At 46.0% G+C, this 26,441-nt stretch overlaps 1 protein-coding gene across 1 annotated transcript in view; it reads left to right on the forward strand.

The window, feature by feature from the left end:
* Positions 1 to 983: 983 nt before the first annotated feature.
* Positions 984 to 26,441, forward strand: part of LOC143804011 (uncharacterized) — a 31,857-nt gene continuing 6,399 nt past the window's right edge. Inside the window, exons 1-3 of the mRNA XM_077281758.1 lie at positions 984 to 1,471; positions 2,241 to 3,763; positions 3,917 to 6,992. Of these exons, the coding sequence (XP_077137873.1) occupies positions 4,748 to 6,992 (2,245 nt within the window). The 5' untranslated portion in view covers positions 984 to 1,471; positions 2,241 to 3,763; positions 3,917 to 4,747. The remainder of the gene's footprint in view (positions 1,472 to 2,240; positions 3,764 to 3,916; positions 6,993 to 26,441) is intronic.

The following is a 26,441-nucleotide window of genomic DNA, read 5'->3' on the forward strand; positions in this document are numbered from 1 at the left end:
TATAAAGGGGCGTTCCCGCCGACCGCCATCTTACTGCTGCTGATGTGAGCGTAGGGAGAGGTTGCTGCCGCTTCTTCAGAAGCAGGGATAGTGTTAGGCAGGGTACATAAAGCTGCAAACCGCTTGTGCTGTAGCGATTTCCACTGTCCAACACCACCTTTTGTTTGCAGGGACAGTGGAAGCTACATTTTTTTTCCCTCAGCGCTGTCGCTCATTGGGCTGCCCTAGAAGGCTCCCTGACCCTGATAGCTGCGTTGCTGTGCCTGTGTGTGTACGACGCTGTGCAAACCAACTGCTTTTTTCAAAGCACAAATCCTGTATTTCCTTCCTTTCTGCACAGCTATCTTGTGTGTTTGTCCACACTTTTGTGTGCAGCAGTCCTTTTTCTAGCTGCCTGCCATACTTTTCTGAGATAACTGCAGGGAGATAAATCTTGGCAAGTCTGCCTCCGTGCCATTGCTGTGGGTGGCATCTCACTCTCATTGTGTGGCACCGAAAAAACCACTGTGTGATACTTGGCCATTTTTTTTTTTTTTGTCTAAATTCTCCCTTTTCAAAAAAAAAAAAAATAGTGGGAGATAAATCTTGGCAAGTCTGCCTCCGTGCCATTGCTGTGGGTGGCATCTCACTCTCATTGTGTGGCACCGAAAAAACCACTGTGTGATACTTGGCCATTTTTTTTTTTTGTCTAAATTCTTTCTTTTCAAAAAAAAAAAGTTAGTGGGAGATAAATCTTGGCAAGTCTGCCTCCGTGCCATTGCTGTGGGTGGCATCTCACTCTCATTGTGTGGCACCGAAAAAACCACTGTGTGATACTTGGCCATTTTTTTTTTTTTGTCTAAATTCTCCCTTTTCAAAAAAAAAAAGTTAGTGGGAGATAAATCTTGGCAAGTCTGCCTCCGTGCCATTGCTGTGGGTGGCATCTCACTCTCATTGTGTGGCACCGAAAAAACCACTGTGTGATACTTGGCCATTTTTTTTTTGTCTAAATTCTCCCTTTTCAAAAAAAAAAAGTTAGTGGGAGATAAATCTTGGCAAGTCTGCCTCCGTGCCATTGCTGTGGGTGGCATCTCACTCTCATTGTGTGGCACCGAAAAAACCACTGTGTGATACTTGGCCATTTTTTTTTGGGGGGGGGGTAAATTCTTACTTTTCAAAAAAAAAATAGTTAGTGGGCGATAAATATTGGCAAGTCTGCCTCCGTGCCAGTCCTGTGTGTGGCATCTGTCTCTCATTGTGTCCCACCAAAAAGCAGTGTGTAATACTGGTCCTTTTTGTTTTTTTGGGGTAAATTCTCCCTTTTCAAAAAAAAAAATAGTTAGTGGGAGATAAATATTGGCAAGTCTGCCTCCGTGCCAGTCCTGTGTGTGGCATCTGTCTCTCATTGTGTCCCACCGAAAAGCAGTGTGTAATACTGGTCCTTTTTGTTTTTTTGGGGTAAATTCTCCCTTTTCAAAAAAAAAAATAGTTAGTGGGAGATAAATATTGGCAAGTCTGCCTCCGCGCCATTGCTGTGGGTGGCATCTCACTCTCATTGTGTGGCACCGAAAAAACCACTGTGTGATACTTGGCCATTTTTTTTTTGGGGGGGGGGGTAAATTCTCCCTTTTCAAAAAAAAAATAGTTAGTGGGAGATAAATATTGGCAAGTCTGCCTCCGTGCCAGTCCTGTGTGTGGCATCTGTTTCTCATTGTGTCCCACCGAAAAGCAGTGTGTGTGTAATACTGGGCCTTTTTGTTTTTTTGGGGTAAATTCTCCCTTTTCAAAAAAAAATAGTTAGTGGTAGATAAATCTTGGCAAGTCTGCCTCCGTGCCAGTCCTGTGTGTGGCTTCTGTCTCTCATTGTGTCCCACCGAAAAGCAGTGTGTGTGTAATACTGGTCCTTTTTGTTTTTTGGGGGTAAATTCTCCCTTTTCAAAAAAAAAAATAGTTAGTGGGAGATAAATATTGGCAAGTCTGCCTCCGCGCCATTGCTGTGGGTGGCATCTCACTCTCATTGTGTGGCACCGAAAAAACCACTGTGTGATACTTGGCCAATTTTTTTTTGGGGGGGGTAAATTCTCCCTTTTCAAAAAAAAAATAGTTAGTGGGAGATAAATATTGGCAAGTCTGCCTCCGTGCCAGTCCTGTGTGTGGCATCTGTTTCTCATTGTGTCCCACCGAAAAGCAGTGTGTGTGTAATACTGGGCCTTTTTGTTTTTTTTGGGTAAATTCTCCCTTTTCAAAAAAAAAAAAGTTAGTGGGAGATAAATATTGGCAAGTCTGCCTCCGTGCCAGTCCTGTGTGTGGCTTCTGTCTCTCATTGTGTCCCACCGAAAAGCAGTGTGTGTGTAATACTGGTCCTTTTTGTTTTTTGGGGGTAAATTCTCCCTTTTCAAAAAAAAAAATAGTTAGTGGGAGATAAATATTGGCAAGTCTGCCTCCGCGCCATTGCTGTGGGTGGCATCTCACTCTCATTGTGTGGCACCGAAAAAACCACTGTGTGATACTTGGCCAATTTTTTTTTGGGGGGGGTAAATTCTCCCTTTTCAAAAAAAAAATAGTTAGTGGGAGATAAATATTGGCAAGTCTGCCTCCGTGCCAGTCCTGTGTGTGGCATCTGTTTCTCATTGTGTCCCACCGAAAAGCAGTGTGTGTGTAATACTGGGCCTTTTTGTTTTTTTTGGGTAAATTCTCCCTTTTCAAAAAAAAAAAAGTTAGTGGGAGATAAATCTTGGCAAGTCTGCCTCCGTGCCAGTCCTGTGTGTGGCTTCTGTCTCTCATTGTGTCCCACCGAAAAGCAGTGTGTGTAATACTGGTCCTTTTTGTTTTTTTGGGGTAAATTCTCCCTTTTCAAAAAAAAAAATAGTTAGTGGGAGATAAATATTGGCAAGTCTGCCTCCGCGCCATTGCTGTGGGTGGCATCTCACTCTCATTGTGTGGCACCGAAAAAACCACTGTGTGATACTTGGCCAATTTTTTTTGGGGGGGGGTAAATTCTCCCTTTTCAAAAAAAAAATAGTTAGTGGGAGATAAATATTGGCAAGTCTGCCTCCGTGCCAGTCCTGTGTGTGGCATCTGTTTCTCATTGTGTCCCACCGAAAAGCAGTGTGTGTGTAATACTGGGCCTTTTTGTTTTTTTTGGGTAAATTCTCCCTTTTCAAAAAAAAAAAAGTTAGTGGGAGATAAATCTTGGCAAGTCTGCCTCCGTGCCAGTCCTGTGTGTGGCTTCTGTCTCTCATTGTGTCCCACCGAAAAGCAGTGTGTGTAATACTGGTCCTTTTTGTTTTTTGGGGGTAAATTCTCCCTTTTCAAAAAAAAAAATAGTTAGTGGGAGATAAATATTGGCAAGTCTGCCTCCGCGCCATTGCTGTGGGTGGCATCTCACTCTCATTGTGTGGCACCGAAAACACCACTGTGTGATACTTGGCCATTTTTTTGGGGGGGGGGTAAATTCTCCCTTTTCAAAAAAAAAATAGTTAGTGGGAGATAAATCTTGGCAAGTCTGCCTCCGTGCCAGTCCTGTGTGTGGCTTCTGTCTCTCATTGTGTCCCACCGAAAAGCAGTGTGTGTGTAATAATGGTCCTTTTTGTTTTTTTTGGTAAATTCTCCCTTTTCAAAAAAAAAAATAGTTAGTGGGACATAAATCTTGGCAAGTCTGCCTCCGTGCCAGTCCTGTGTGTGGCATCTGTCTCTCATTGTGTCCCACCGAAAAGCAGTGTGTAGTACTGGTCCTTTTTGTTTTTTTGGGGTAAATTCTCCCTTTTCAAAAAAAAAATAGTTAGTGGGAGATAAATATTGGCAAGTCTGCCTCCGTGCCATTGCTGTGGGTGGCATCTCACTCTCATTGTGTGGCACCGAAAAAAAACACTGTGTGATACTTGTCCATTTTTTTTGGGGGGGGTAAATTCTCCCTTTTCAAAAAAAAAATAGTTAGTGGGAGATAAATCTTGGCAAGTCTGCCTCCGTGCCAGTCCTGTGTGTGGCTTTTGTCTCTCATTGTGTCCCACCGAAAAGCAGTGTGTGTGTAATACTGGTCCTTTTTGTTTTTTGGGGGTAAATTCTCCCTTTTCAAAAAAAAAAAAATAGTTAGTGGGAGATAAATCTTGGCAAGTCTGCCTCCGTGCCAGTCCTGTGTGTGGCATCTGTCTCTCATTGTGTCCCACAGAAAAGCAGTGTGTAATACTGGTCCTTTTTGTTTTTTGGGGGTAAATTCTCCCTTTTAAAAAAAAAAATACTTAGTGGGAGATAAATATTGGCACGTCTGCCTCCGTGCCATTGCTGTGGGTGGCATCTCACTCTCATTGTGTGGCACCGAAAAAACTACTGTGTGATACTTGGCCTTTTTTTTTTTGGGTAAATTCTCCCTTTTAAAAAAAAAAAATAGTTAGTGGGAGATAAATCTTGGCAAGTCTGCCTCTGTGCCAGTCCTGTGTGTGGCTTCTGTCTCTCATTGTGTCCCACCGAAAAGCAGTGTGTGTGTAATACTGGGCCTTTTTGGGTTTTTTTGGTAAATTCTCCCTTTTCAAAAAAAAAAAAAATTAGTGGGAGATAAATATTGGCAAGTCTGCTTGAGTGCTGCTCCTGTGTGTGCCATCTGTCTCAAATTATTGGGGCACAGAAAACCGAGTGTGTAACATTGGGGCTGATTTTCCTTTCAGTGTCAGGCACCTATAAAGGTATATATAAATTCTACAGAAGTTTGAGTTCACCTTATAAGTTGTTTTACAGTAACAAATAGCGTTACTTTGGTTACGTTTTGCAAACAATGAGGAAGTCTAGTGGAAGAGGTCGTGGCCGTGGGCGGTCATTGTCAGCTGTTAATGATGGTAGTGGTGGTGGAGCATCAGGTGGTCGTGGTAAAAGCAGTACAGCACCTAAGTCTCGAGTTGTTGAGCCAAAAACGTCGTCTGCCTACACAAGGCCTCGAACGCTCTCTTTTCTGGGAGTAGGAAAACCACTTTTGAAGCCGGAGCAGGAGGAACAAGTATTGGCTTTCATTGCTCACTCTGCCTCTAGCTCTTTCGCCTCCTCCTCGGAAACTGCCAAATGTCAGAGCAGTTCATCATCAGTGGATGCTCCCGGTCAGGAACAAGTCGCTTCCTTGTGTCCTTCACCCAGAACAAGAGAGAAGGATGCGTCAGTCGACACAACAGGTTACTCCATGGAGCTCTTTACACATACCGTTCCTGGGTTAGACAGTGAAACAGTTAACAGGCCATGCCCATTAGAAGTTGAATCGGACATGGAGTGCACAGATGCACAGCCACAGCCAGATTACTATGCTGTTCCTTTGACTCAGACAAGAACATTGCCCTCGCAGTGTACTAAGGCAGAATCAAACCCAGCGGAGACTATGGTGCCCCGTCACGAACGCTATACCACCGGCTTACACGGTGACACAGACGAAGTTGCACACGACATGGAAGAGGAGGTCATAGATGACCCAGTTGTTGACCCCGATTGGCAGCCATTGGGGGAACAGGGTGCAGGCGGCAGTAGTTCAGAAGCGGAGGAGGAGGAGCCGCAGAAGGCATCAACATCACAACAGGTTCCATCTGCCGGGCCCGTATCTGGCCAAAAACGCGTGGCAAAACCAAAACCTGTTGGAGGACAGCGTGGCCATCCGGTTAAAGAAGCTCAGTCTGCAAAGCCAGAAAAGTTATCCGATAGTAGAAAGAGTGCAGTCTGGCATTTTTTTAAACAACATCCAAATGATCAGCGCAAAGTCATCTGTCAAAAATGTTCAACTACCTTAAGCAGAGGTCAGAATCTTAAAAGTCTAAATACAAGTTGCATGCATAGGCATTTATCCACCATGCATTTGCAAGCCTGGAATAACTACCAAATGTCCCTAAAGGTTGCAGCACCCTCGGCCAATGAAGCTAGTCAGCAACGCTACATCCCTTCCCTCACTGTAAACCCACCATTTCCCGCACCACCGGCAGTATCTGTGCAGCTTTCGTCGCCAGGCCAAAGCAGTCAGGGAATCACCAGGTTTGCAGTAGGAAACACTGCATGTAGGGCACCGGCAAGAATACCATCTCTAACCCTCTCTCAGTCTGCCATGTCCACCGGCACCACCGCTAGTTCCACGATCTCCAGCTCTCCAGTCCAGCTCACCCTACATGAGACTCTTGTTAGGAAAAGGAAGTACTCATCCTCGCATCCGCGTACACAGGGTTTGAACGCCCACATTGCTAGTCTAATCTCATTAGAGATGATGCCCTACCGGTTAGTTGAAAGCGAAGCTTTCAAAGCGCTGATGGACTACGCTGTACCACGCTACGAGCTACCCAGTCGACACTTCTTTTCTAGAAAAGCCATCCCAGCCCTCCAACAGCATGTTAAAGACTGCATCGTCCATGCACTCAGGCAGTCTGTGACTACAAAGGTGCACCTGACAACAGATGCATGGACCAGTAGGCATGGCCAGGGACGTTACGTGTCCATCACGGCACACTGGGTGAATGTGGTGGATGCAGGGTCCACAGGGGACAGCAATATTGGGACAGTTTTGCCTAGTCCACGGTCAAGGAAAGAGTTGGCTGTAGGCGTTCGCCCCCCCTCCTCCTCTTCCTCCTCCTCATGCAGAAGCGAGAGCTCGTCCACACACCGCAGTCGCACATCCACTCCATCCGCAGCTGCCACTGTTGCACACCAGGTGTGCCATTATGGGACAGCTAGTGGCAAGCGTCAGCAGGCTGTATTGGCAATGAAGTGTTTGGGCGACAACAGACACACCGCGGAAGTTCTGTCCGAGTTCTTGCTGAATGAAACTCAGTCATGGCTGGGCACTGTACATCTTGAGGCAGGCAAGGTTGTGAGTGATAACGGAAGGAATTTCATGGCTGCCATAGCCCTTTCCCAACTGAAACACATTCCTTGCCTGGCTCACACCTTAAACCTGGTGGTGCAGTGCTTCCTGAAAAGTTACCCGGGGTTACCAGACCTGCTCCTCAAAGTGCGCAGACTTTGCTCGCATATCCGCCATTCGCCCGTACACTCCAGCCGTATGCAGAACTATCAGCGGTCTTTGAACCTTACCCAGCATCGCCTAATCATCGACATTTCAACAAGGTGGAACTCCACACTGCACATGCTTTAGAGACTGTGCGAACAGAGGCGTGCTGTTATGTTTTTGTGGGAGGATACACATACATGGGCAGGCAGTTGGATGGCAGACATGGAGTTGTCAGGTGTGCAGTGGTCGAAGCTACAAGACCTGTGTCAAGTCCTTCAGTGTTTTGAGGAATGCACACGGCTGGTTAGTGCAGACAATGCCATAATAAGCATGAGCATCCCCCTAATGCGTCTGCTGATGCAAAGTTTGACGCACATAAAGGAGCAGGCGTCTGCAGCCGAGGAAGAGGAAAGCCTTGATGACAGTCAGCCATTGTCTGGTCAGGGCCGTGTAGAGGACGCGGTAGCGGGCGAAGAGGAGGAGGAGGACGAGGAGGATGATGGGGATGAGTACTTTTTGAATGAGGAAGCTTCTCCTGGGCCAACAGAAATTAGTGGCGTTGCAAGGCCGGGTTCTGTTTTTTTAAGGGAGACAAGTGACGTAGATTTGCCTGTAACAGCCCCTCCAACCAGCACAACCGCAGATTTGACAACTGGAACTTTGGCACACATGGCGGATTATGCCTTACGTACCCTCAAAAGGGACACACGCATTATTAAAATGATGAGCGATGACGATTACTGGTTGGCCTGCATCCTTGACCCTCGCTATAAAGGCAAATTGCAAAATATTATGCCACATGAGAACCTCGAACAAATATTAGCAACCAAACAAGCTACTCTTGTAGACCGTTTGATTCAGGCATTCCCAGCACACAGCGCCGGTGATGGTTCTCACACGAGCTGCAGGGGGCTACAGGGCAGAGGTGTTAGAGGTGCACAGATCAGAAGTGGTGTTGGACAGAGGGGTTTTCTGACCAGGTTGTGGAGTGATTTCGCAATGACCGCAGACAGGACAGGTACTGCAGCATCTATTCAAAGTGACAGGAGACAACATTTGTCCAGTATGGTTACTAACTATTTTTCTTCCCTTATCGATGTTCTCCCTCAACCGTCATTCCCATTTGATTACTGGGCATCAAAATTAGACACCTGGCCTGAATTGGCAGAATATGCGTTGCAGGAGCTTGCTTGCCCAGCAGCTAGTGTGCTATCAGAAAGACTATTCAGTGCTGCTGGTTCAATATTAACCGAAAAAAGGACTCGTCTGGCTACCCAAAATGTGGATGATCTCACCTTCATTAAAATGAACCACTCCTGGATTTCAAATTATTTTGCCCCACCTTTCCCGGCTGACACCTAGCTTTCCTATAAAAAGGTCTTGCTTGTGGACTTGTCTTACTGAGTGTTCCAATCTGTTAATTTGCAGCAGCTGTTTGTCCAGCATACGACATGTTTACACCTCCCCCAATGGGAAAAATCCCCCCACGGGGCCGTGGTCTCGCCACTTGGTGCAAGCACCCATTACAGTGCTGATTGTCTGAAGAGGTGGGTGTGCCCGCTTTTGGTCGACGGCACTGCCACTGGGTCCCTCATAGTACAATGTAGTGTCTCTGGCGGTGGTGGTGCGCACCCAACGTCAGACACACCGTTGTAACATGAGGGGCCCTGGGGCGGTACCGCCGGCCACAAGAGAATCCCCCCCAGCTTAAACTGTGCTCTACCACGTGCAAAATTATCTCGCACAGCTCCACCAATGTTTAGTCTATGCACTGACATCATTCAATGCCTGGCACTGACAAACAATACCAATTTGTTTGCATCTATGATGCTAGTTAAAGTAGTCTGGGTCAGTGTCCTATATTGACACCAGTAAATACTAATTTACTGCCAAATTACTTTGTAATAAACTCTGCAGATGAGCCCACCCCTGTACATAAGCATGCCACCCTTTTTTTACTTATAGTTGTTTTGCGAGACATTCACATCTATTTATTTTTTTGGAGTACTAACTGTGTCAGACACTCCTTGCAATACTCCTCCACTGACCACAATGCTGCCTGCCTGTGTATCCATGTAACCGATGTAACACTGCCATGACTGCATACTGTTTGTTATTTTAGGCCTTTGTGAGCCTGTCTGCGGCCCCTACTTGCAATACTCCTCCACTGACCACAATGCTGCCTGCCTGTGTATCCATGTAACCGATGTAAAACTGCCATGACTGCCTACTGTTTGTTATTTTAGGCCTTTGTGAGCCTGTCTGCGGCCCCTACTTGCAATACTCCTCCACTGACCACAATGCTGCCTGGAGTGCCTGCCTGTGTATCCATGTAACCGATGTAAAACTGCCATGACTGCCTACTGTTTGTTATTTTAGGCCTTTGTGAGCCTGTCTGCGGCCCCTACTTGCAATACTCCTCCATTGACCACAATGCTGCCTGCCTGTGTATCCATGTAAGCGATGTAAAACTGCCATGACTGCCTACTGTTTGTTATTTTAGGCCTTTGTGAGCCTGTCTGCGGCCCCTACTTGCAATACTCCTCCACTGACCACAATGCTGCCTGGAGTGCCTGCCTGTGTATCCATGTAACCGATGTAAAACTGCCATGACTGCCTACTGTTTGTTATTTTAGGCCTTTGTGAGCCTGTCTGCGGCCCCTACTTGCAATACTCCTCCACTGACCACAATGCTGCCTGCCTGTGTATCCATGTAACCGATGTAAAACTGCCATGACTGCCTACTGTTTGTTATTTTAGGCCTTTGTGAGCCTGTCTGCGGCCCCTACTTGCAATACTCCTCCACTGACCACAATGCTGCCTGCCTGTGTATCCATGTAACCGATGTAAAACTGCCATGACTGCCTACTGTTTGTTATTTTAGGCCTTTGTGAGCCTGTCTGGGGCCCCTACTTGCAATACTCCTCCACTAACCACAATGCTGCCTGCCTGTGTATCCATGTAACCGATGTAAAACTGCCATGACTGCCTACTGTTTGTTATTTTAGGCCTTTGTGAGCCTGTCTGCGGCCCCTACTTGCAATACTCCTCCACTGACCACAATGCTGCCTGCCTGTGTATCCATGTAACCAATGTAAAACTGCCATGACTGCCTACTGTTTGTTATTTTAGGCCTTTGTGAGCCTGTCTGTGGCCCCTACTTGCAATACTCCTCCACTGACCACAATGCTGCCTGGAGTGCCTGCCTGTGTATCCATGTAACCAATGTAAAACTGCCATGACTGCCTACTGTTTGTTATTTTAGGCCTTTGTGAGCCTGTCTGCGGCCCCTACTTGCAATACTCCTCAACTGACCACAATGCTGCCTGCCTGTGTATCCATGTAACCGATGTAAAACTGCCATGACTGCCTACTGTTTGTTATTTTAGGCCTTTGTGAGCCTGTCTGCGGCCCCTACTTGCAATACTCCTCCACTGACCACAATGCTGCCTGGAGTGCCTGCCTGTGTATCCATGTAACCGATGTAAAACTGCCATGACTGCCTACTGTTTGTTATTTTAGGCCTTTGTGAGCCTGTCTGCGGCCCCTACTTGCAATACTCCTCCACTGACCACAATGCTGCCTGCCTGTGTATCCATGTAACCGATGTAAAACTGCCATGACTGCCTACTGTTTGTTATTTTAGGCCTTTGTGAGCCTGTCTGCGGCCCCTACTTGCAATACTCCTCCACTGACCACAATGCTGCCTGCCTGTGTATCTATGTAACCGATGTAAAACTGCCATGACTGCCTACTGTTTGTTATTTTAGGCCTTTGTGAGCCTGTCTGCGGCCCCTACTTGCAATACTCCTCCACTGACCACAATGCTGCCTGCCTGTGTATCCATGTAACCGATGTAAAACTGCCATGACTGCCTACTGTTTGTTATTTTAGGCCTTTGTGAGCCTGTCTGCGGCCCCTACTTGCAATATTCCTCCACTGACCACAATGCTGCCTGCCTGTGTATCCATGTAACCGATGTAAAACTGCCATGACTGCCTACTGTTTGTTATTTTAGGCCTTTGTGAGCCTGTCTGCGGCCCCTACTTGCAATACTCCTCCACTGACCACAATGCTGCCTGCCTGTGTATCCATGTAACCGATGTAAAACTGCCATGACTGCCTACTGTTTGTTATTTTAGGCCTTTGTGAGCCTGTCTGTGGCCCCTACTTGCAATACTCCTCCACTGACCACAATGCTGCCTGGAGTGCCTGCCTGTGTATCCATGTAACCGATGTAAAACTGCCATGACTGCCTACTGTTTGTTATTTTAGGCCTTTGTGAGCCTGTCTGTGGCCCCTACTTGCAATACTCCTCCACTGACCACAATGCTGCCTGGAGTGCCTGCCTGTGTATCCATGTAACCGATGTAAAACTGCCATGACTGCCTACTGTTTGTTATTTTAGGCCTTTGTGAGCCTGTCTGCGGCCCCTACTTGCAATACTCCTCCACTGACCACAATGCTGCCTGCCTGTGTATCCATGTAACCGATGTAAAACTGCCATGACTGCCTACTGTTTGTTATTTTAGGCCTTTGTGAGCCTGTCTGCGGCCCCTACTTGCAATACTCCTCCACTGACCACAATGCTGCCTGGAGTGCCTGCCTGTGTATCCATGTAACCGATGAAAAACTGCCATGACTGCCTACTGTTTGTTATTTTAGGCCTTTGTGAGCCTGTCTGCGGCCCCTACTTGCAATACTCCTCCACTGACCACAATGCTGCCTGCCTGTGTATCCATGTAACCGATGTAAAACTGCCATGACTGCCTACTGTTTGTTATTTTAGGCCTTTGTGAGCCTGTCTGCGGCCCCTACTTGCAATACTCCTCCACTGACCACAATGCTGCCTGCCTGTGTATCCATGTAACCGATGTAAAACTGCCATGACTGCCTACTGTTTGTTATTTTAGGCCTTTGTGAGCCTGTCTGCGGCCCCTACTTGCAATACTCCTCCACTGACCACAATGCTGCCTGCCTGTGTATCCATGTAACCGATGTAAAACTGCCATGACTGCCTACTGTTTGTTATTTTAGGCCTTTGTGAGCCTGTCTGCAGCCCCTACTTGCAATACTCCTCCACTGACCGCAATGCTGCCTGGAGTGCCTGCCTGTGTATCCATGTAACCGATGTAAAACTGCCATGACTGCCTACTGTTTGTTATTTTAGGCCTTTGTGAGCCTGTCTGCGGCCCCTACTTGCAATACTCCTCCACTGACCACACCAATGTTGCCCGTGTACCCCTGGAACCTATTTAAAAGTTCATAGAGCCTAGTTATATATTTTATTTACTATTAATAAGGCCATGATGGACTACGCTGTACCACGCTACAAGCTAACCAGTCGACACTTCTTTTGCGAGAAAAGCCATCCCAACCCTCCACCAGCATGTAGAAGACCGCATTGTCCATGCACTCTGGCAATCTGTGAGTACAAAGGTGCACCTGACAACAGACGCATGGACCTGTAGGCATGGCCACGGAAGATTACGTGTCCATTACGGCGCAATGGGTTAATGTGTTGGATGCATGGTCCACAGGGGACAGCCTACTAAGTCTGTCTGCAGTCCCTAATTCTAATTGTCCTCCACTGTCTAAATCTGAGCTTCCACCTTCTGGCTTTCGGCCTATAGTATCAGAAATTAAACTGCATTTGGCCTTCAACTTTGGTTACGGCCTACTAACGGTGTCTGCCCCTCCCTGGTGTTGCTTTCAACTGAATACAGCTGAGCTTCAACCTTCTGGCTCTCATTAAGTGCTGTTTTTAAATAAAAAAATGGTGTTTAGGGCCTACTAACGGTGTCTGCCCCTGCCTGGTGTTTGTCCTCAACTGAATACAGCTGAGCTTCTACCTTCTGGCTTTCGGCCTATAGTATCAGAAATTAAACTGCATTTGGCCTTCAACTTTGGTTACGGCCTACTAACGGTGTCTGCCCCTCCCTGGTGTTGCCCTCAACTGAATACAGCTGAGCTTCAACCTTCTGGCTCTCATTAAGTGCTGTTTTTAAGTAAAAAAATGGTGTTTAGGGCCTACTAACGGTGTCTGCCCCTGCCTGGTGTTTGTCCTCAACTGAATACAGCTGTGCTTCAACCTTCTGGCTCTCATTAAGTGCTGTGTTTTTAAAAATTGGTGGTTAGGGCCTACTAACGGTGTCTGCACCTCCCTGGTGTTGCCCTCAACTGAATACAGCTGAGCTTTTACCTTCTGGCTTTCGGCCTATAGTATCAGATATTAAACTGCATTTGGCCTACTAGTGTGGTTGGGCCCTTAAAACAGTGTCTGCTGCTCTTGGGTTTGCTACTCCACTGAACAAAGCAGTGCCACCTGTTTAGTCCTGTTACCAATTTTGAACTGCATTTAGCCTACTTTATTCTTTGGCCCTATATCTGTTTCATCCTCATCCTGCCCATTGCCCAGCCACTGCTAGATGAGTCTGCTGGTACATTGACCCAGAACACTACATTTCCCTTGCACTCTACACAGCCAGAATCTGACCCTGCTGGAAGTAAGGTCCCCCTTACCGCATGTTATACCACCTTACACAGGGACAAAGAGGAAGGTGCAGATGAAAGTGCAGGTTCCTTCATCAGGTGGGGGGGGCATACTCGTTGGCGACGTCACTGGCACAGGGCCCCTCAGAGTACGCAAAAGTGTCGCTGCTGGTGGGAGGCGCCCCCGCCGTGCAAACACACCGCTGTACTTTGAGGGGCCCTGTGCCAGTGCCAATGCGAACGAGTGGGCCCCCCCTGCTTGCTCAGGATCACAGCCCTTGCAACGTTGAAATACTTACCTCTCCCTGCTCCACCGCCGTGATGTAGTCCACATTTCCTGGGCCCACTAAAGCCTTGAACCAGCCCTACCCCCCACAACTTTTGCCAAATGACCCCCAATTTCCTATGCCCAACTATTATTATAAAGTTAATTTAGATTGACAAGCTTCAGAAACAAGAATGGATGTTTTTGGCATTAAAATGGGCACTGTAGGTGTTTTCCTGGCCTCCACTCACTGCCGACTATGGTTCCCCATTGACTTGCATTGGGTTTCGTGTTTCGGTCGATCCCCGACTTTTAGCGATAGTCGGCCGACTGCACTTGACTCGACTCTGGACAAAGTCGGGTTTCACAAAACCCGACTCGACCTTAAAAAAATGAAAGTCGCTCAACCCTACTAGGGACATAGATTCGCTCAAACCAACAGGCGTGGGGAACCCCACCATAACATCTTTAAGGGCTTCTGAAAGACCCTTTCTGAAAATTGCTGCCAGAGCATCCTCATTCTATTTAGTGAGCACAGACCATTTTCTAAATTTCTGGCAGTACAATTCTGCCGCTTCCTGACCCTGACACAGGGCCAAAAGTGTTTTCTCAGCATGCTCTACAGAGTTAGGTTCGTCATACAATAATCCGAGCGATTGAAAAAATGCATCTACATTAAGCAATGCTGGATCCCCTGACTCAAGGGAGAATGCCCAGTCCTGAGGGTCACCACGCAGCAGAGAAATAACTATTTTAACTTGCTGAGTGGGGTCACCAGAGGAACGGGGTTTCAGAGCAAAAAACAATTTGCAGTTATTCTTAAAGTTCAAAAACTTAGATCTATCCCCGTAAAACAAATCTGGAGTAGGAATTCTAGGCTCTAAGGCTGGAGTCTGAACAACATAATCTTGGATACTCTGAACTCTTGCAGCAAGCTGATCCACACGAGAAAACAAACCCTGAACATCCATGTCCGCACCCAAATCCACCCAGAGATTAAGAGGAAGGAAAAAGACAAAACAAAATAAAGAAAAAAAAAATGGCTCAGAACTCTTTTTCTTTTCCTTCTTTTGAGATGCATTCAACTCATTTTTGGCCAGTTGCACTGTTATGGACTGGTAATTTAGGAGCGACATGTGACTAGCTCTGGGCAGGTGGTAACTATACAGACCGCAGTTCCTGATCTTAACACAACACTAGCAGTAGCCGTGGAATGTTCCTGTCACTCCCTGGACATCTCGTCACAGCCGGAGAACTAGCTACCCCTAAAGGTAGAAAACGGAAAGCTATCTTGCCTCAGAGAAAATCCCCAAAGGATAGGACAGCCCCCACAAATATTGGCTGTGAGAGGAGAAGGAAATGACATACGTAGTATGAAACAAGATTTTAGCAAAGGAGGCCAATTCTAGCTAGATAGACAGTAAGGAAAGAAACACTGTGCGGTCAGTAATAAAAACTAGAAAAAGTCCACCGCAGAGATATGCAAAAATCTCCACACCTGACTAAAGGTGTGGAGGGCAAAATCTGCAGCCCAGAGCTTCCAGCTTAGCTAAATAGATCCATACTGATAAGCTGGACAAATGAGCAAAACATAGAATGTGCTGAACAATAAGTCCACAACAAGTGGACTGCAAAAGGACAAGCAAGGACTTATCTTTGCTGAACGAGTCAGAGTGTCAGGGAAATCCAAGAGCCGTGCCTCCAGGCAGGAACAATTGGCAACTGGCATTGATTTAGGGATAAAGCCAGACTAATATAGCCGAGCAGAAAGAAGATCAATGGATGCAGCTGCTGATGCTAAATCCAAGAAGCAGCTATACCACTCAAAACCACAGGAGGGAGCCCAAGAGCAGAATTCACAAAAGTGCTACTTACAACCACCGGAGGGAGCCCAAGAGCGGAATTCACAACAGCTGCCTGCCCATTTTAGAAAGTCAGCTACAGCTTCAGCAGCCCTTGCTGTGCTTCAGCAGCATTTCCAGCTTCAGCTGACCGGCTGGTGTGTGATGTTCCCACGTGCTGGAACTATACACTGCTTATGTTGAAAATGCTTTGTGAGCAGAAGAGTGCATTTGTTTACTACCAACATCAACAAGGCCGTCGATATTCAGTTCAGACTCCATACATAAGACCTTAGTAGTGAACATGGATTTCCGACATATGTACCATCCTCCAAAACTTTGAGGACTGCACCAAGATGGTGAGCGGCAATGATGCCATAATTAGCTTCACGCTCCCGCTTCTCAGCATTCTGAAAATATCTCTGCTGACAATTAAAGAGGATGCATTGCAGGCAGAGCACGAGGACATGGAGCAAGGAACCATACAGGGGGATTACACTCAGCCTAGCCTCATGTCTTCTCATCGTGGATTGGTAGTCAATGAGGAGGAGAAGGAGGAGGAAGAACGAGAGCTACTTTCTTGCGCTATACACATTACTACAAACACAGCTGTCATACCGTCTGTTCAGCGGAGATGGCCTGAGGACAGGGAGGAGGAGGAAGAGGAGGAGGATGACAGCATGGTCAGTCCTGTTGGTGAGGACACAGAAGTCTTGGCTGTTAGCAGTCTGGCACATATAGCTGGCTTTATGTTGCGCTGCGTTTCATGTGACCCTCACATTATAAATATTTGGGGTGACACTCATTACTGGTTATTGACACTTCTAGACAGACTGTCAGGACTCTGAACATTTTTTACCTTTTGTGCATTACTGCCCTTTTCCAAGATGGCGTCTTTGGTCTCATGTGCACTGTGTCTTCCTGCTATAAAACTCCACCCCAGCCTTCAGTCTTTGCTAAAGTATTCTGCCTTGCATCCGGCTCCTGACCTCTGATTACTCCCTGGCTATATACCTGCTCCTGTGAACCTGTGTGGTGATCCTGCTACTCTGCTCTGAGTTCCTGCTGCATACACCAGTTCCAGTAATCCTCTTTCATCTGCTGCTCATATTTACTTCCATCTGCATTTGCTGGACATGTAAGCTGTTTGCTGCTCTGCAAAAACCTGAGACTATTAACCAGGCCTCCCTGGTTGAGCTAAGATATTATTTGAACTGCCTTATAAGCTTATCCATCTGTGTTTGGACTAAGACAAGGATTTATTCGTGTTAAGTATCCTCAAGAATAATTGTGCTTCATAGACTTTCTGCATAATTGCATTTTTCTCTGAAGTTTCCTATAGACTGCTGAGCTGCATTTGATATTTGCACCAAGTGTTGTGGACTTGAGTTTCTCTCTGCACCTGTTTGAATCACCGTGTGATAATATAGACTTTACCACTTATAAAACTGTGTCCTGTAGTTGTCTTGTTCCACGCATAGAGTCTCCTGAGTTATCCCCTATAATTATTACAGGATACTCTAGCCTAAAAAAAAAAAAGGAGACTGCTGGAACAATGACTGCAGAAAGCAGACTAGAGCAGGTGTATTCCATAATTATATCACTGCAGAAAGATGTGGAAGGTCTGCAAAAGAAGTTTGGAAGCTTTGATCTCAATCAACAAGTGTTTGGACAGACTTTGCAGGACTTGAGCAACCGCATGGCAGCCCAGGAAAACAAACTTGCTGGCATAGAGTCCCAGTATGGACAGGCTTTTCAGGACATAAGCACGCAAATAGCTGCACAAGTGACTTTACCCTCTGGGCAACCGCCACCAGCTAGCCCACCTAAGTTGCCCCCATTCAGATTTAATGGTGATCGCGACAAATTTTGTGGCTTTGTGAATCAATGTATGCTATATTTTGATGTGCATGCTGACCATTTTCCTACTGATAGATCCAAAGTATTGTGTGTAATAATGCTACTGACCTCACGAGCGCTCGCCTGGGCGAATCCGATGATTGAGTCTCGTGACCCACGGTTAAATAACTTGGATGATTTCTTGGCCGCTATGGCATTAATGTTTGATTACCCTAATCGCCGTGCAACCACTGAATCTGCTTTGTTGTCTTTACGCCAGGCTAAACGTTCTGTTATCGAGTATGCCACTGAATTCAGGAGATTAGCGGTAGATACCAATTGGGACAGTTATGCACAATTGCCTCTTTTTAAAAGGGGTCTGTCTAGTATTATAAAAGATGAACTAGCTCACTCTGAGTCACCCCAAGAGCTAGAGACATTTATACAGCATTGTGTGCGCATTGACATTCGCTTTACTGAGCGTAGGCAGGAGAAATTTGCTGCTTATAACCGTATTTCTAACTTTTCCCTTCCTTCCAAAGAGCCTGCAGGTAAAACCTCTCGGGAGGTGGAGGGAGTGCCCATGCAAATTGATTCCATTCAGAGGCGCAAGATCAATGAGCGCCGGGAGCATCGCTTTCGTGAAAGTCTATGTTTCTACTGTGGCCAGTCTGACCACTTCTTGATCAATTGTCCTAAGTGTCCTAGACGGCCTAACAAGGTGCTAGCAGCAGTAGGGGAGTATGACAACTGTGATGATGAATCTGACATCTCTGAATGTAGCCTGCCTTTAAACGCTGTATTCCATTCACTTTCTATGACTTCACCCCCCAAGGAGCTGAAGGAAAAGAACTCTCACTGTTCTCTCCCTATTAAGATCCTGTGTTCAGGACAGTGGATTTCCAGTGCAGCTATGATTGACTCTGGTGCAGGTGGCAATTTCATGGATATCGCATTTGCCAAGGAACATGGTATTGAAATTAAGCAAAGAGCCTCTCCAATTACCATGGAAACAGTGGATGGGTCACCTTTAGTCTCTAGGCCTGTGGATCAGGAGACCGTACCCCTTGAAATTGTGTTGGAGCCTAATCATGAGGAGCAACTTTCTTTCTTGCTAATTTCTTCTCCTCATTTTCCTGTGATTTTAGGCATTCCTTGGTTGCGTTCTCAGAACCCAATTATCAACTGGGAGACCAAGGAGATTACCTTTCCATCAAGGAGCAACTCAGCGTTAACAGAAGCTGTCCCGGAGTCCACAGCTACGGAACCACATGTACAGGTATTTACTTTACCTCCAGCATATAAAGAGCTCTCTGACATCTGTGACAAGAAGAATGCAGATCAGCTTCCTCCACACAGGCATTATGACTGTCCCATTGAGCTGCTTCCTGGGGCAGCTATTCCTATTGGTAACGTATACCCTTTGGCGGCACCTGAGCTTCAAGCCTTAAAGGAGTATATTGATGAAAATCTGGCCAAAGGCTTCATACGTCCTTCTTCCTCACCAGCAGGGGCACCTATATTTTTTGTTAAAAAGAAGGATTTGACCCTGAGACCCTGTGTTGACTATCGGGAACTCAATAAGGTAACCGTACGAAACCGTTACCCTTTGCCTCTGATTCCTGAATTAATAGAAAGAGTCCGCCATGCTAAGGTGTTCTCTAAACTGGATCTTCATGGGGCTTATAATTTGGTGCATATTCGTCCAGGGGATGAGTTGAATACAGCATTCAGATGCCGGTATGGACACTTTGAATCTCTTGTGATGCCCTTCGGGCTTTGTAATGCCCCTGCAACGTTTCAACACCTTGCTAATGACATTTTCAGAAATTTGTTGGACCAGTTTGTGGTGATCTATTTGGACGATATTCTAATCTTTTCTGACTCTCTACAGGAACATGAAGAGCATGTTAAAACTGTTTTAAGACGTTTGAAAGAGAACCATCTGTATATTAAGCCGGAGAAATGTGAGTTCCATCGTTCTGAGATACAGTTCTTAGGTTATATCATCTCTCCCCAGGGGCTGAACATGGAATCTGGTAAGATTCAGGCTATCCTTGACTGGCCGGTACCCAAGAACGCTAAGGAGGTCCAACGTTTTATTGGTTTTGCAAATTTCTACAGACACTTCATTCAAAATTTTTCTGATATTGTCTGTCCCATTACTTCCTTGACAATGAAGGAAAAGCCCTTTAAGTGGTCATCACAGGCTCAAGAAGCTTTTGATCGGCTTAAGATCTGTTTCACATCAGCACCGCTGTTGATACACCCAGATCCAACACTTTCATTCATTGTGGAGGTGGACGCTTCTGATAATGCTTTGGGGGCTATTCTCTCCCAAAGAACTGGGTCTGCTAGATTCTTGTGCTTTCTTTTCCCGTAGACTAACCTCAGCAGAGAAGAATTATGACGTGGGAGACAAGGAATTGCTGGCTATTATTGCGGCTTTCAAAGAATGGAGGCATCATCTTCATGGAGCTGCACAGCAGATCATAGTGCTAACTGACCATCGCAATTTAGAGTTCCTTAAATCCGCTAGATGTCTTTCTCCTCATCAGGCTCGTTGGAACTTATTTTTAAATCAATTTAACTTTGTTATCTCGTACCGTCCAGGTTCTCGTAATGGGAAGGCTGATGCTTTATCCCGAATTCATGCTGCGGATTCCGTACCTGGAGCCCCGTCCAAGACCATTCTATCTGATGCCAATTTCATCGGAGTTATCCACGATCAGGACTTGTGGAAGGAGTGCAGGGAGGCCTATGATGGTGATGTATTTCTGGCCAACCCACCTGTGGATATTAATCTTGTCTTTAAGGGTGGCATGTGGTTCAGAGATCGACGTATCTACGTCCCTGCAGATCCTCAAGTTGGTACATGACTCCAAGTTGGCTGGTCACAGAGGGGTACAGAAGACACAAGAGTTCCCGAGCCGATTCTTCTGGTGGCCAACTTGCCTGAAGGATACCAAGGACTATGTTCTCTCTTGCGAGGAATGTGCCTGTTACAAGACTCCTCATGTGGCACCCATGGGTCTTCTACAACCATTACCTGTTCCGTCCCACCCTTGGGGGTCTATATCAATGGACTTTATTGTGGAGCTGCCTACATCGGGGGCATGAATACAATCATGGTGGTAGTTGATCGCCTGACTAAAGCTGCTCATTTTGTTCCATGCACCGGCCTCCCCTCAGCTAAAGATACAGTGAACTTGGTTATACAGAATGTCTTTCGGTTGCATGGGGTTCCGGATGAGATCATCTCTGACCGTGGAGTACAGTTCACTTCAAGATTCTGGAAGGGGCATTGCTCTTCACTCAATATTAATGTCTGTCTCTCTTCCGCTTACCATCCCCAGACAAATGGTCAGACTGAGCGTACCAACCAGATGTTGGAACAATATCTAAGATGCTATGTCAGCCATCTCCAGGATGATTGGTTGGAGTTGCTGCCCTTAACCGAATTTTCATATAATAATTCTCAGAGCGCCTCCACTAAATTTACACCTTTCTTTGCCAATCTGGGTTATCATCCGTGTATTTTACCTAGGTCTCCAATTAATTCTCCGGTTCCGGCAGTGGAGGAAAGGCTGACTGCGATGAGACAAAATCTGGAGGTTCTGAAGGAATCCCTGACCACAGCTCAAGAACGTTATAAGAGATCGGCTGATAGATTCCGTAAACCTGCACCTATGTTCAAGGTAGGAGATTCCGTGTGGTTAACAACTAAGAATCTGAAGTTAAACGTTCCTTCACAAAAACTTGGACAGAAATTCATTGGCCCTTTCAAGATCAACGGTATTGTGAGCTCTGTGGCCTGCCGGCTGAAGCTGCCTAGGACTATGAAGGTACACCCAGTTTTTCATGTATCTTTACTAAAGCCTGTATCTCCTAATACCTTCCAGGGATGTGTTGTGCCACCTCCGCAGCCTGTGGTGATTGATGGGCAAGAACAATTTGTGGTGGAGGAAATTATTAATTCCAGGATTCGCAGGAATTGGCTCCAATGTCTGATAAGATGGCAGGGATATCCCCCTGAGGAAGACTCTTGGGAACCTGTGGAAAACATCAATGCCCAACAGAAGATTTCTCGTTTTCAACAGAGATTCCCTGAGAAACCAGGTCCACCAGGATCATCCTGAGGCCGCTTCTAAGGAGGGAGTAACGTCAGGACTCTGAACATTTTTTACCTTTTGTGCATTACTGCCCTTTTCCAATATGGCGTCTTTGGTCTCTTGTGTACTGTGTCTTCCTGCTATAAAACTCCACCCCAGCCTTCAGTCTGTGCTAGAGTATTCTGCCTTGCATCCGGCTCCTGAACTCTGATTACTCCCTGGCTATATACCTGCTCCTGTGAACCTGTGTGGTGATCCTGCTACTCTGCTCTGAGTTCCTGCTGCATACACCAGTTCCAGTAATCCTCTTTCATCTGCTGCTCGTATTTACTTCCATCTGCATTTGCTGGACATGTAAGCTGTTTGCTGCACTGCAGAAACCTGAGACTATTAACCAGGCCTCCCTGGTTGAGCTAAGATATTATTTGAACTGCCTTATAAGCTTATCTATCTGTGTTTGGACTAAGACAAGGATTTATTCGTGTCAAGTATCATCAAGAATAATTGTGCTTCATAGACTTTCTGCATGATTGCATTTTCCTCTGAAGTTTCCTATAGACTGCTGAGCTGCATTTGATATTTGCACCAAGTGTTGTGGACTTGAGTTTCTCTCTGCACCTGTTTGAATCACCGTGTGATAATATAGACTTTGCCACTTATAAAACTGTGTTCTGTAGTTGTCTTGTTCCACGCAAAGAGTCTCCTGGGTTATCCCCTATAATTATTACACAGACGCTACAAGGAGAACTTTCAATCTTTTCTACCAGAGGCAGAGAGGTGTACTAAAATGTTGCAGTATCAGAGGGCCTTTGTAGCGGAATTACTTAGAAAATTCCCATGTGAGAACGCTGGCAGCAGACGTCAGAGTTTGTTGTACAACCAAGGAGTCCAAGCAAGAGAGACAGAAGTACAATCCTGCTCAGGCAGGGGAACAATGGCAAAGTTCTGGGACAGTTTTCTCAGACGCTCCCTTCGTGACAGCACAGAGGCAAGGGGTGCTGTCACAAGAGGTGCAATGTTTGTGAAGATGGTGAGGGAGAACTTTGCAGATCGTACAAACGTCCTCCGTGATTCATCTGTTCTTTTTAATTATTGGGTATCCAAGCTGGACATGTGGCATGAACTGGCTCCTTATGCCTTGGAGGTCCTGGCCTGCCCTGCTGCTAGCATTCTGTCATAGCGGGTTTTTAGTGCTGCTGGTGGAATTATAACAGATAAGCGCATCCGCCTGTTAACTGAAAATGCTGACAGGCTGACTGTTATAAAAGTGAACAAGGGCTGGATTGGGAAAGACTTCTGTACACCACCAAGTGAAAACAGCAAAACATAACCTCAAATACATTCTCTCTTTTGGGGAGGTATATTCTCATGCACCTCTTCACAACCACACATGGGTATACACTTCCAGATTTGGTCTGTTTGTTGTTATACTCCTCCTTATCCTCATTCTCATCATCCAGAACCACTAGGTGACCAGGGTGAACGTGCTCTGTACTGTTATAGGCAAGTGAATTTTGGGCACGGTGACTGTGAAGGCACTATTTTATTTAGTGAAAACAGGACCCCATCTTCGGGAGTTGGGCATAACATTACATTGGGCCTACTTCTTAACTCTGTCTCCTGCAATGTGTCCGTTGACTGCCACTAGATCACCATGGTGAATGTGCTCTGTACGGTGCATTTTAGCCACTGGGGCTTTGATGGCACTAGTTTATTTAGTAAAAACAGGACCCCACATTGGGGAATTGGGCATTACATTACATTGGGCCTACTTCTTTAATCTGTCTCCTGCAATGTGTCCTTTAACTGCCACTAGATGACCAAGTAACCCCATTGGGGAATTGTTTGGAAGCTCATGCACTGCATTGCAAGTCGCAGAGACAAACACAACTACATTGGGCCTACTTCTTTGCTCTATCTCCTGCAATGTCTCTTCTTTAACTGCCACTAGATCACCATTGTGAACATGCTTTGTACTGTTATAGGCCGGTGAAGTTTGGGCAAGGGGCCTGCGATGGCACTAGTCTATTTTTAAAAAAGGTACCCCCATTGGGGAATTGTTTGGCAGCTCATGCACTCCATTTTTAGTCTCAGTGACCCACACCACTACATTGGGCCTACTACTTAATTCTGTCTCCCGCAATGTGTCCTTTAACTGCCACTAGATCACCAGGGTGAACGTGCTCTGAAAGGTGCATTTTGGGCAAGGGGGCTGTGATGGCACTATTTTAATTTGTAAAAAAAAGGACCCCATATTGGGGAATTGAACATGACATTACATTGGGACTACTTCTTAATTCTGTGTCCTGCAATGTGTCCTTTAACTGCCACTAGATCACCAGGGTGAACGTGCTCTGTATGGTGCATTTTTGGCAAGGGGGCTGTGATAGCACTATTTTATTTTGTAAAAAAAGGACCCCACATTGGAGAATTGGGCATGACATTACATTGGGCCTACTTCTTAATTCTGTGTCCTGCAATGTGTCCTTTAACTGCCACTAGATCCACAGGGTCTACGTGTTCTGTACGGTGCATTTTGGGCAAGGGGGCTGTGATGGCACTCTTTTATTTTGTAAAAAAAGGACCCCACATTGGGGAATTGGGCATGACATTATATTGGGCAAACTACTTAATTTTGTCTCCTGCAATGTGTCCTTTAACTGCCACTAGATCACCAGGGTGAACATGCACTGTACGGTGCATTTTGGGCAAAGGGGCTGGGATGGCACTATTTTAATTTTTTTAAAAAGGACCCCACATTGGACAATTGGACATGACATTAGATTGGTAAATCCAAATGAAGAGGAAAGCAGCAACTCTTCCGTTTTGTGATGAAGAAACCCCAGTCCTTTATTTTCTATATAAATTCATGGACAAGGTAAACAGGGCAGGGACAGTGCAAGTAAAAAGGACTTTACTTTTTACTTGCACTGTCCCTGCCCTGTTTACCTTGTCCATGAATTTATATTGGAAATAAAGGACTAAAGTTTCTTCGTCACAAAACGGAACTGTTGCTGCTTTCCTCTTCGTTTGAATTTATCTACATGTTTCTTCCTGGCAAGCAGCCTCCACCAAGTGACTTTACTCCCATAATGTGCCAATGATTCAGAGTGTATCCCTCTATACCAGTAAGTAACTCATTCCATTTATCTCAGTGCCATTCATTTTTTTTTCTTCTATTTGGAATGACATTACATTGGGCCCACTTCTTCATTCTGTCTCCTGCAATGTGTTCTTTAACTGCCACTGGATCACCAGAGTGAACGTGCTCTGTACAGTGCATTTTGGGCAAAGGGGCTGTGATGGCACTATTTTAATTTGTAAAAAAGAACCCCACATTAGGGAACTGGGCATGACATTACATTGGGCCTACTTCTTAATTCTGTCTCCTGCAATGTGTCCTTTAACTGCCACTAGATCACCAGGGTGCACGTGCAATGTACGGTGCATTTTGGGCAAGGGGGTTGTGATGGCATTATTTTATTTTGTAAAAAAAGTACCCCACATTGGGGAATTGGGCATGACATAACATTGGGCCTACTTCTTAATTCTGTGTCCTGCAATGTGTCCTTTAACTGCCACTAGATCACCAGGGTAAGTGTGCTCTGTATGGTGCATTTTGGGCAAAGGGGGCTGTGATGGCACTATTTTAATTTGTAAAAAAGGAACCAACATTGGGGAATTTGGCATGAATTGGGAATTGGGCACTCACCTCATGGCCAGCTAGAGTTGGTTAATGTTACAATGACATTTCCCAGTGAACGCATTTGTAGTGGTTGAAAGCAATGTTAAAGTTGAAAAATGCTTCAAAACGCTGCATCTGAACTAAGCCTAAGTGGGGGAGGAAATTTTAATTCTCAGGTTAATAATTTGGCCTTACAGGCAAGTTATTAACCTGCAAAGGATGTACCTTAACATGTTTCCCAGCAAAATCCGTTTTGGTTTCGTTTTAGTGTTTTTTTGGTGGCACCAGTAAAAATGGTATGAATCTCGGAAAAAATTGGTTAAAGCTGTGAACTAGGAGTCAGGAATGCTTCCAGGGGCGATCCCCATGATGTTCCTGTGTTACTTGAGCAGTGTTTCCATCATTTTCAGATGTTTTTAGACCTTAAAAGACCCCCCGGGGGGGGATCGCGGTAAAAATATTCGGGTCTCACATATACTTACAGTGGGCTCATTGTTTTGTACCCAAGTATTCCAATCTGCTCGACCCGAACAACGAGCACCAGAGCATTTTAGTGCTCGATCATCTGAAGCGATGGCCGGGGAACCACCATGGTGCAGGAAGACTACTGTACACAAGATGAGGTGCAAACAACACAGGGTAGATTTATTGGAAGGCAAGGAATGAAGGGAATGAGGAAGATGCAAACAGGGGTATACAATGGCAACAGACAATTTTTCAAGAGTTATGAACTTTAACTTTTCCGTAAAACAGCAAGGTGCTACAACTATTGCAGACTCAAAATATGTCTAACAAGCAAATGTAAACAATAAACGAGTGATGATGCTACTCTACGTATAACCTCACTGGCCTTTACTAAGCAGGCCACACGGCTCCCGTGTACTGACTATTGAAGCCTACACTAGGCCCTAACAGGTGCACCAAACAGGAACAAACTCACGGTGATGTTGGAGAATCAGATCCAGTCCCAGGGGGGCCCCCAGCAGTCTAATGTGGTGGTGTGCACGGCTTTCTGGCAGGTCTGTGAAGTGTGGTCTTCTCCTTGCTTCTGTATCCTAGGGATGCTCCCGGTAACTGTAAATCCCTTTCTCTGTATCTTCGTGGCTCTCTTGCAGCTATATCAGGACACAGTCTTTCTCTCTTTCAGCTATCAGCACAAAAGTCCTCTCTGCAGCAGCCTCAGTTCACACACACTGCTCCAGCTCCACACCTGCACTCTGCACAGACTGGTTCATTAAGACGATTATTGCATGGGAGAAGCAGA

Source organism: Ranitomeya variabilis, chromosome 2 (genome assembly GCF_051348905.1).
Source record: "Ranitomeya variabilis isolate aRanVar5 chromosome 2, aRanVar5.hap1, whole genome shotgun sequence".
Taxonomy (NCBI): domain Eukaryota; kingdom Metazoa; phylum Chordata; class Amphibia; order Anura; family Dendrobatidae; genus Ranitomeya; species Ranitomeya variabilis.